The 10,402-nt window shown below is 44.8% G+C and overlaps 1 protein-coding gene across 6 annotated transcripts in view; it reads left to right on the top strand.

Annotated features, from left to right (window-relative positions):
- Positions 1-10,402, top strand: part of PUM1 (pumilio RNA binding family member 1) — a 181,554-nt gene that overhangs the window by 154,098 nt on the left and 17,054 nt on the right. For all 6 annotated transcript variants that reach the window (XM_019512135.1, XM_019512137.1, XM_019512138.1 and 3 more), the window contains exons 15-16: positions 8,732-8,999; positions 10,146-10,275. In XM_019512135.1, the coding sequence (XP_019367680.1) occupies positions 8,732-8,999; positions 10,146-10,275 (398 nt within the window). The remainder of the gene's footprint in view (positions 1-8,731; positions 9,000-10,145; positions 10,276-10,402) is intronic.

The raw sequence follows: 10,402 nt of genomic DNA on the forward strand, positions 1-10,402 counted from the left end.
CAGAGGCAGAAAAGGATCTTGGATTCGTCATTGTTGCCAAGATGAACATGGGCCGACAGTGTGGGTCTGCAGTCAGGAAGGCCAACCGCACCTTGTCATGCATCCACAGATGCATCTCAGGCAGGTCCAAGGAGGTGCTCCTCCCCCTCTATGCGAGACTGGTCAGGCCACAGTCAGAGTACTGCATTCAGTTCTGGGTGCCGCACTTCAGGAGGGATGTGGACAGCATGGAGAGGGTCCAGAGGAGGGCCACTCACATGATCAGGGGGCAGCAAGGCAGGCCCTACGAGGAGAGGCTGCAGGACCTGAACCTGTTCAGCCTCCACAAGAGAAGGCTATGGGGGGATCTAGTGGCCTGTTACAAACTAGTCAGAGGGGACCAGCAGGCACTGGGGGAGTTCCTGTTCCCCCGAGCACTGCCGGAGTGACTAAAAATAACGGTCACAAGCTGGCAGAGGGTAGATTCAGGCTAGACATCAGGAGGCGCTACTTCACCGTCAGAGTGACTAGGATCTGGAACCAACTTCCAGGTGAAGTGGTGCTGGCTCCTACCCTGGGAGTCTTTAAGAGGAGGCTAAACAAACACCTTGCTGGGGTCGTTTGACCCCAGTACTGTTTCCTGCCATGGCAGGGGGTCGGACTTGATGATCTGCTCAGGTCCCTTGCGACCCTACCAACTATGAAACCGTAAAGCTATGTGCACAGAGGGGTGGTTATATAGTAACTGAAGGTGAGGTCTGAGTTTTCATGTGAGAGGTGCTTATATAACATTATTTTGTTGTCGGGGGGGTTGAATACATTTGAACAGACTTTAAGCTATATCTTGTATATATTTGTAAATTGCTTTCAGACGGACAGCTAATGCTGAGCAGTAAATCAATGTGGAGCATTAGAGTAAGAGCTGAATCGGAGCCAGTCTGGCACAAGGGCAAGTTTGTTGGTCTTACCAAACAAGCAAAAGGGAGCATTTCCCATTCAGTAAATTTAAGAAATAGAAAGGGTCAATCAGTCCAAAAAGTAACAGTGGAAAGAGAGAAGGGACACCAGAAACAGTCAAGGGTACGCTTACATGCATTAAAGGACCTGTTACCATATTTATAAAAGTAACTAGCAATGGACTACAATGGATCACTTGTAGAAGAGCATCCCTGCTCCATCGTTGAAGTTCTGCCCCCAGACAGGTGCTCAATAGCCAGTTTGTTTCTGCCCTGCAGTTATCCAGAATGAGAGAGTCTGGTATAAAATGAGCTTGTCCATTTGTCTTAAACTTTGCGAAAGACTACTTAGATTTTTTTAGCTCAGTTTGATTTATAATGCAAGCTCCAGTCAGGCAGTTGAAATTTAAATAAGATTTTTCCACACATTTCTTTAGAGAGTACAGAATGGGATATAGGGATTTGCAACATGCCTTGAGTGAAAGCTCTCACCATGTTTATTGATCAATAGTTCACTTTGGCTTTGGGGATGAAACAAGTTTTAATAATCTATTGACACCGAATACATCATCCTTATTTAGGATCAACTGGAGACTGGCTCCCTTCTCTACTCTGGTGTTTGATATCAAAACTTTTCTGATGGGGATAGCAAAGAATTTTAAAATCTAGTATTAAGGATACATGAGTCAGTTACTGGGGATTAGCAAACCACATCTGTTCCCAGAGGGAAATTGGAGAAGCCAAGTGTAGAACAATGCTGGCTTGAGGTACTCATGAGTTACCATATTTACTCAAATCCAAGGTGGCTTTGGATTTAAGATGACCGTAGAATCTATTCTATGGTAACCTAAGATAACTATTAGAATCTAATAATTAGATTCTAAATGTGGAAAATTATAGATATGTTACAATTTTTCCATGCCTCTCCCCTGCTTTGCCCCCAAGCTGCCACTCCCAGGCAGCTACCCCACTCCAGTCCCGCCCCACTCCAGTCCCCATTGCCATGCAGTTCACACAGGCTGCCCCCACCTGGGGACCAGCAGCTGAGAACAACAAAGCAGTGGCGGGACAGCGGCGGGGCGTGGCAGCGGTGTCTTTTGTCTGGCACACAGCACAGCTGGAGCCCATGGTACAAACAGGCCCCAGGTTGTGGCACAGCTCAGGTGAGTCCCTCACTAGGAAGAGAGTGGCACCGCCCCAGCCTGCCATGGCAGCCAGTCTGCCCGGTGTGTAGATCCAGGGGCATGCACCCCCCGTGGCCTCCTGGGCTGCGTTCCCCACCTCCCCATTCCCTGTCCGTGCAGGGCCTGCCCCTGCTTCAGCCATACTCCCTCTGTCACCGCTGCTGCGGCCGCCCTGGCTGTTTGTGGAGGCCCAGGAGCCACTTGACACCATATGCTTCCTGCTGCTGGGCTGAGCCTCATCCCCTGTCCGTCCAGCAGCAGGGTGCACATGGCGTTGGGCTGCTCCTGGGCCAGCTGCAGTGAGGCTTCTGGCATAAAGCCCAGCCTGCAATGACAGCCTCCTTGGCCTGTGCACAGATCAGGGGCACATGCCCCCTGGGGCCTTCACTAGGGTGCATGCAGCGGCAGGAGCCCCCCAAGTCCTGGGCAAGCCACCTGAGCTCCAACCCTCACCTGACCTGTTTGGTTGGGGCCCCACTCATCTGGTGGCATGGGGCGCAGAGGGGGAATCGGGAATCGTCCCACTCGCCTGACTGGGCACAGGGGCAGGGGGCACGCCTCAGCCCAGCCACATATGTCCTGCCACTTGTACGTCCTGTCACTCCCAATCACAGAGCCTGTGACAGTCGATCTTGGTCTGGGGAGGCTAGGCCCCCAGACTGAGATCGGCTGTCGAGGGCTCTCCAATTGACTGGTAGATTGCGATCCACTGGTTGGTGACCACTGCTTTAAAGTGTCTGATTTTCTGTCAAAGCTGTGATGATGTGTATTCATCAGGCTGTTTCTTTCTGGAATTGTAAAGTCATCTTATAGTTATCCAGGCAATAAAAAGTACTGTGAAGTAGAGGCATGCAAAAAACTAGAACTCTTGGTTCCAAAATGATACCTTTTATTAGACCAGCTGGGAAATTGCAAGAGAATTGTCCTTTTCTGCAAGCTTTCAGGATCAAAGTCCCTTTGTCAGGCTCTGGGAAAAGTATTGATGGTACAAGATGATAAAAGTCACCATAGGTAGGAAATAAACATTTTTTTTATTTTTCAACATTTTTAAACAATAAATGTTTTTTGTATGTCGTCTTGTCTCAGACCAGCACGGCTACCAAGTACACCCCTGTGAACTATAGGTAAACTCTTACTTTAAAAGGCAAGAATGAGGGCTAAAAGAGGGAGTTCCTGGATGGGAACAGAGATAATTAAAATTAGGTAAGAATACCACCTCTTAAAAATACACTGAATTAAGCAAGGTACAGTTTTTGTAACCCAGCCTCCATGCGCTTTGTTTTCTATGCACAGTCTTACTGCATTATTGTTCTTCCTGTTGCTTCTGAATTTGCGCAAAATAATAATTAATGTAAGAGCCTCATATTTGCGTTGAAAATTGTCTGCATTTTGCAGAGGAGAAACAGCTGTCAGGTATCAGAAGTTGACACCTCATGGCTCTGGGTGGGTGGAAACCTTGCATTTTAAGGGCATGTATAACATAACAGGGGCCATAACATGCATATGTAATACATGGTAATCTCTTTGTAGGCCTGTAAAGAATTCTTACATGAAAAAAACATGTACCCTTATTGGTTGGGTCAGGGCTGTCTGGCTTGTGGCCCTTGAGTGGCTAACCTGCAACTGTGGGCCCCAACAGCCACCTCCTACACTACTGTTGGCAAAGGAGGGCCTGGAGGCCTATGCGCTCCTGGTGCAACCCACATGCTTGGGGGGAGGAGGGAGTAGTGAGTCACATGCTGTTTATGCAGCCTGTACAGCAGGGAGGAACCTGGGGGGCCTTTCCCACAGCGTGCAGCCCCTGTCCGTGCCAGAGTTAGGCAGCTCTGGATTAGGTTTTAATGCTGTGTATTCTTCTGTGACTAGTGACATACTTCAGGGCTCTGTAGTAGATAGAACAATATAGCCTTTCTCCTGTGTGATCTGCAGCTGAGATGGAGTCCCTGGTGGGTATTCCTGCCCATCATCACAACTTGAGAGGCTGGTTGAAGACTCCATTTTTTTGCTTTTTAAATAGGATCCTGGTATCCTCTAGTGGACAGTTGCTGCATATTGCCCCTCCTCTCAAGGTCATTGTATTCAAGAGCAGCATTTCTTCTGTGTTTAGTTGCTCAGGGCTGTGTTTTCATAATTCCTCTTCCTTCTCTTTCTTCTGAGAAGTAGCTTGGATTATAGCAGTTCTTCTGTTGCAGAGCAGCCTGAGATCCTGGAAGTGAAGCAGTTCCCAAGCATTGCTTCCAGAAGCAGCTTGAGCAGCCTGACTGCAGACCCCCTGCCCTCCCTGCTCCTGAGGATCTTGACTCTCATTCCTGTCTAGATGGCTTCTTCGAATACAGTGATTCCATCTGATTAATATCCACCCTATCATGTCCCAAACGGCACTGAAAAACAGTTCAGCAAAAAGGATGGTGTCCCACCTGGTTTAACATGTTCTGTGTGGGATTAGTATCTTCTGCCTCAGATCTCACCTACCATCCCAATGAAAGTCAGGGCAAGGAACCCACCTTTCTTGTACTACTCATTCATAAATTCTTCCCTGACTGTGCCAGATCTTTTTAACAAGTTTTCTCTTTCTTATTCAGTCCCCACATTGACCAAGCCTAAGCCATACCACCTTCCGTATTCTATGATGAGTATTGCATTCTTGACCCTTTGTGATATCAGCCCACTTTGGTTGATGCAGTCTGTTCTGATTTACTATAATTTGTGGCATGGGGCACTGAATGAAAATGTCATCTGCAAAGACAGTCTAGAAGAAGCCCCGGTGGATGGCTCTGAACTGCTCCCAAGGATTTAGAATACAGCCAAGATAATACTGCATTATGCTTGTTCTAGGAACTCAGGATCTCTCTTAATGGGGTTTTTCAGCTCCACTCGACAGTGCTTTCAAACTTAGTGCAACAGAAAGATACTTGATCAATAGCAGGCCACATCACGGCTTCCTGCAGCAGCAGTTTTGATGATGAAACCTTAAACTATCAGTGCTGCTTCAGCCTAGAGAGGAGGTTGAGAAACTTGGTGACATCTAGTCTTCTGCTGCTGATAAATGGACCCCAGAAAAAGCTCATTGGATACCCCAGGATGTTCTCATAATCCCATGTGCCCTATTTTAAACTGATAAAATCCATCATCACAGTTGCTTCTATTCAGAAACAAGATGGCAAAGCTATAGTGTCTCCTACCCTCTGCTCCCTTTTCTCCCTTCCGCCCTACAAAGTAAAGGTTTATAATAAGCTTTTTTATATTTTTGGTGTTCAGCAAGATGCAAGGTTTTTAGTATGTCCTTGGTTTGTCCTTCCTCAAAGGAAAAATCAGGTTTTCGAATAAAAACATCATCTGTATACCGTCTTGATACCAAATTAGCCACAGAAGACTTAGTCTGAGTGTTATACAAAAAAGTAGATGTTTGTAAGTAGAATCAGGAAGAGCTGCTGTAACTCATATTAGTGGGTCAGCACTGGGTCTTTTTGCAGCTGAGACACTAACTGATTCAGTGAGGCATTAGCTCTCCTCGGTGATAGCTAGTTTGTCAGGTGCTAGAATGGACTAACAAGGCAGGGATTCTAAAAAGAATGAAATTTAAATAAAAAGGATTTAGGGGGAGGGGACACTGCTGAGAGAGGGGAAGGGGTGGGTTGAATAGGTGAGTACCAATTTAAATAAGACAATTAACTCTTATGTTCTTCAGTGTGCTAATCCAGGTAATTTCATAAGATCTGTAGTCTCTGAGTCCATACACTACACAATCCAGTCTGTGTATGATTTCATATTCTAAAGTTTCACATTCAGATCTGTTGTTAAAGTTTTGTTGTTTAAGAACAGCTACTTTGAAACACCACGCGAGTCTGCAGTGTGATGTATCTACACACAAGACAACGTTTTGAGCTGCATCAACAGGAGCATTAGGTGTAAGTAGGCTTGGCAGGATTTGATTTTTATAGGTAAAAGTTGATAAACATAGATTTTGCTTCACACTCTCAGACTGACAAAAAAAATGTTTCCATCATTAATAACTTAAACTTATAGAAAAGGGGACATAAGAAAAATGATGGCTGATGGAGTGTGTGACGACAGAGGGAGCAGTCCTACAGGACCATGCTGATCGTAGTTTGGACTGCAACTCCCAGAAACCCCAGGGGATTGGGAACAAAGGAAGAAGTAGTGACAAAACGGACAAGGCTGCTGCAGGCGAGTGGAGCTGGGACTGATGGCAGCTCTGCTGCTCAACTGGTGGCAGTCCTAGACTAGTTACTTTTTATTCATTTATGGATATTTACTTTTTCTATTTTGACATAATTGTATAACACTTTTAACAGTATACTGTCGTTAATAAACTGTCTGTCCCTATACCCTTCATTTCGCACAGTCCTGCAGATTTAAATGAATAAAAATTGAAGTAGATGCTTAAAAATGAACATCAATATTATCAATCAAAATTATTAAAACATAAAAATCAAATTCTCCCAAGCCTTGATGTAAGACATGGGTAGTGATTCAGCACTGGTTAGGCCTAATTAGAGTATTGTTTACCGTTTGGGTAGACCTCAGCAATGCCTTTTCCCACTATCCTTTGTAGATTCCCTTGTATTTACAACCTCTGTCCTCTATGAGTCTGTTTACAGCATCTAATAAAGTAGGGTCCTAGGAAAGCTTATGCCTCTCAGCTACTTAGTCTTTGTCTGACTTCAGAGTAACATGGCTACCCTTATCTTGTGTAGCTGCCATTCAGGCCATTGGCACCAAACCGTTACAGAAGCAGTGGTGATTCTGATTTCCCAGTGTTCTTCAAGAAGTGCAAATACACCGTTCCTTAGACCTTCTCTTCCTAAGATCCTATTGCAGAAGTAGGAACAAGTAGTACACTACTGGCTAATGTCTCATCTGGCCGTAAGTTGTTTTCATTATGAAGTGGAAGGCGATCTCAAGTCCGGTACAGGATGTAATGCATTTGAATGCCCCTTTCAGGGTCATGCTATATTTAACACATCCTGAAGACAAGTTATAGAAATTCAGTTGTTGATATCTCCTGCCCTCTCCATCCCTTTAGCACATGCTTCTTGCAGTTAACTGAAATTATGGGAACTTGTACAGACTGCTAGAGCCCTCCTTAATCCTTCTAAGAAACTGGGATGTCTAGGGTGATACCAGGAAAAAGAGGTTGTGGTTTCCCGGCTCAGTGTGGACAAAGACACAGTAATAGTCTCTTACACACTTTTTTTGAGAAATAGATGTCAGACATTCCCATTGCACATGATGGAGACAAATGATGGCCTCATGGAGAATGACCACCAACTCAGGAATTGATCTTGGATACAGCCAACAATAATTTTCCTGCCATTGAGTCAGTTCTTAGGTTCTTGATCAAATGTGAACCCTGTTCCTAGAAAATAACACTGGTTGGAAAGCCCAGAAGAAGCTGACCAGGCAAGTAAATTGTTCCCAAAGGAGTGGGAATTCAGCTAGCCCATTTTTAATATCTTGACTTACATGTCACATTTCCAGCCTGGGGAAAAAAATATTCTCCCTGTGGGGAGGGTTTCAGATGTGTGCCTCAGTCTTGTTTTCTTCTCAACAATACTATACTTTGTTGAGTTTTTTTCCAGGCACTGTGCTCCTTACACCTATGTGCTGGATGTACAGATCCCTTTGATAGGAATTTCTTTCTCTGTTGCTTAGGTAGAATGCTGTTCAACTGGGTGATTTTTCAGGAGCTGTCCAGGAGAGGGAGCCTTTATAATGGGTGAAAGTGCTCTTAAGGTGACTGAAGCTGAGAGAGGTGATGAGGCCACTGTGAGAAATATACCGAAGTAGTGTTTTAGGGGTTTTATTTCCCATTAATACTAGCATGCTTCTAAATATACGATGATTCCTAACTATTCCCTACTGCCACACTTGGTTACCATCTGAAATGTCATTTTGGCACAGGGGGAAAACCTTTAGGATATTTTTGAAAAACAAAAAATATCTTTATTGTTGCTCATCTAGGCCGTTCCCAGTGAGACATGCATTTAAAGCGATGGAGAAGAGTCAAACATCATTTTGAACATGATTGTTTCTCTTTCTAGTAAGACCCAAGTTTCTCTTTCTAGTAAGACCCAAGAGTGCCATAACTGAAATTAATTTGAAAAAAAAAATAGTTCTTCATTTCCTTTGTACACGTCACAGAACTTTTTAATTTAATCAGCGTATTTGTCTTTCACATAGCAGAAGGAGAGAGAAAACCAGTAGAAAAGCAGGAAAACATAATGTAAAACCTCAGAAGGTAGTGGGGTAGCTCAGCCAATGGAACTGACAGCCAGATTTAGATGCCTTTTCACAGGGCCAGAACCAAAATGTCATACAAGTTCTGCTCTCTATTGAAATCTGTAAGTCATTCTGCCTCAGTGTGGCCATCTGAGGTCAAAGAGCTAGGCTTAAATGCAGTCCTTGACAGACTGTTCTGAGACAGTTTGATCAGTTTGTCGTCTTAGGCTGTTGGAGCCAAACCACATCTGGAACAGAAATGGCACCGAAATAAAATCTTGCGTGCAGTTCCCATATCTGTCTTGTCGGCCATCACTCGGGTGTGCAGCGTTAGCTTTTTGAAACATGCTTTACTTCTGTGATCCCCAGGAGGCCTAACAAACGGGAGCGGCCGTTACATCTCCGCTGCTCCCGGAGCTGAAGCCAAGTACCGCAGTGCAAGTAGTGCCTCCAGCCTCTTCAGCCCCAGCAGCACGCTGTTCCCTTCATCTCGTTTGCGCTATGGGATGTCTGATGTCATGCCCTCTGGCCGAAGCAGGCTGCTTGAAGACTTCCGCAATAACCGGTACCCTAATTTACAGCTGAGAGAAATTGCAGGGCACATCATGGAGTTCTCCCAAGATCAACATGGATCCAGGTAGGGCTAGAAACAATGTACAGTGGGAAACTTTGGGGGCTGTCATTTCTTGATTAGCTTGGTTTGCAGTTGGCATTAGAGCTGAAACAGAGGCAGTGCAGAGATACAGTAACTGAAATGAAACTGCATTTTGCTCTGTTTTGATGGCTTTTGTAGACTTTCTGCCATCATTACTTTTTCCTGAAAATTGGAGCTTTTTTATTTTCATAATTACTTCAGTAGTCCTGCCGGCATTGATTAACCCTTCTAGTTGTCAAAGGGCTCCCTGTACCAGGATGTACTTTGCATGCAGTGGGGAGGGGACATTGAGTCAGTATAGTACCATATTTTCTCACATACAGCATGTACTTCCCTCCCTCCCAAATCAGCTTCCCCTCTTCTACCCCTTCCCGCCTCAAAAAATTGGGGTGCATGCATTAATCAGGGAAGCTGTCATCTTTGCTGGAAAAGCAGCAGACCTGGAGATGCTGTGTGTGGCATGCAGCTCTAAGATGGCTGCCACTTGTTTAGTTTGGCAAATTTAGGAGGTTGGAGTCCTGCAGTGAGCCTAAAGCAGCTGGTGAGCTGCTGGTGTACTATCTTGGTGAGACTTGTGATGCTGAAACAGCACTTTATTTACAGGAACTTATAGTAAAGAACTAACAGACATGCTAGTGTCCTTGCAAGGGTGTGGAGCTTAACCTTGTGTGACATAAGGGAAGACATCCCGGAAGCAGGGTATCCAGGAAGTGTGGCATCCTCTGCCACATGAGGATGTTCCTGCTGCCTCACCCAGACTGGATGCCACCCTTCCTAGATGCTCTGTATTCCCAAGAGGACTTACACTCATGCAGTTAGCCATAAAGCTGGAAAAATCATTTTATGTCTATATTCTCCCTTCCAAAAACAAGGTATGTTTTATGGGGGAGGAGATGAGTGTTGTATGTGAGAAAAAATTGTTTCTATGTTTTGTTGCTGTATGTGAGAACATAAGGTATTTATGCTTTGTTGAACCATCACCTAGAGTCTCTGAAGGACATTCGTATATGACTAGTTTTAAGTAGGAAAACAACTTATGGGACCGCTAAATGAGTTTTTGGTAATGTGTACTTTGCAATAATATGACGGTGACCTTTTAAATTATGATGTATTAATCTCATTCCTTAGGTTTATTCAGCTGAAATTGGAGCGTGCTACCCCAGCAGAACGTCAGCTTGTGTTCACTGAAATCCTCCAGGCAGCTTACCAATTGATGGTCGATGTGTTTGGAAATTATGTCATCCAGAAGTTTTTTGAAGTGAGTTTTTTGTTCCCTTCTTTGTTGGTCCCTTTGAGCTGCTAAATCTAAGGTACTGAAAGGCTTCAGGGAGAACTCTGTAAAACCCCTGCCACTAGAATAAAGGGGAAGAGATCTCCCAGTACTG

Source organism: Gavialis gangeticus, unplaced genomic scaffold, assembly GCF_001723915.1.
Source record: "Gavialis gangeticus isolate Ggan-Ray unplaced genomic scaffold, GavGan_comp1, whole genome shotgun sequence".
Classification (NCBI taxonomy): domain Eukaryota; kingdom Metazoa; phylum Chordata; order Crocodylia; family Gavialidae; genus Gavialis; species Gavialis gangeticus.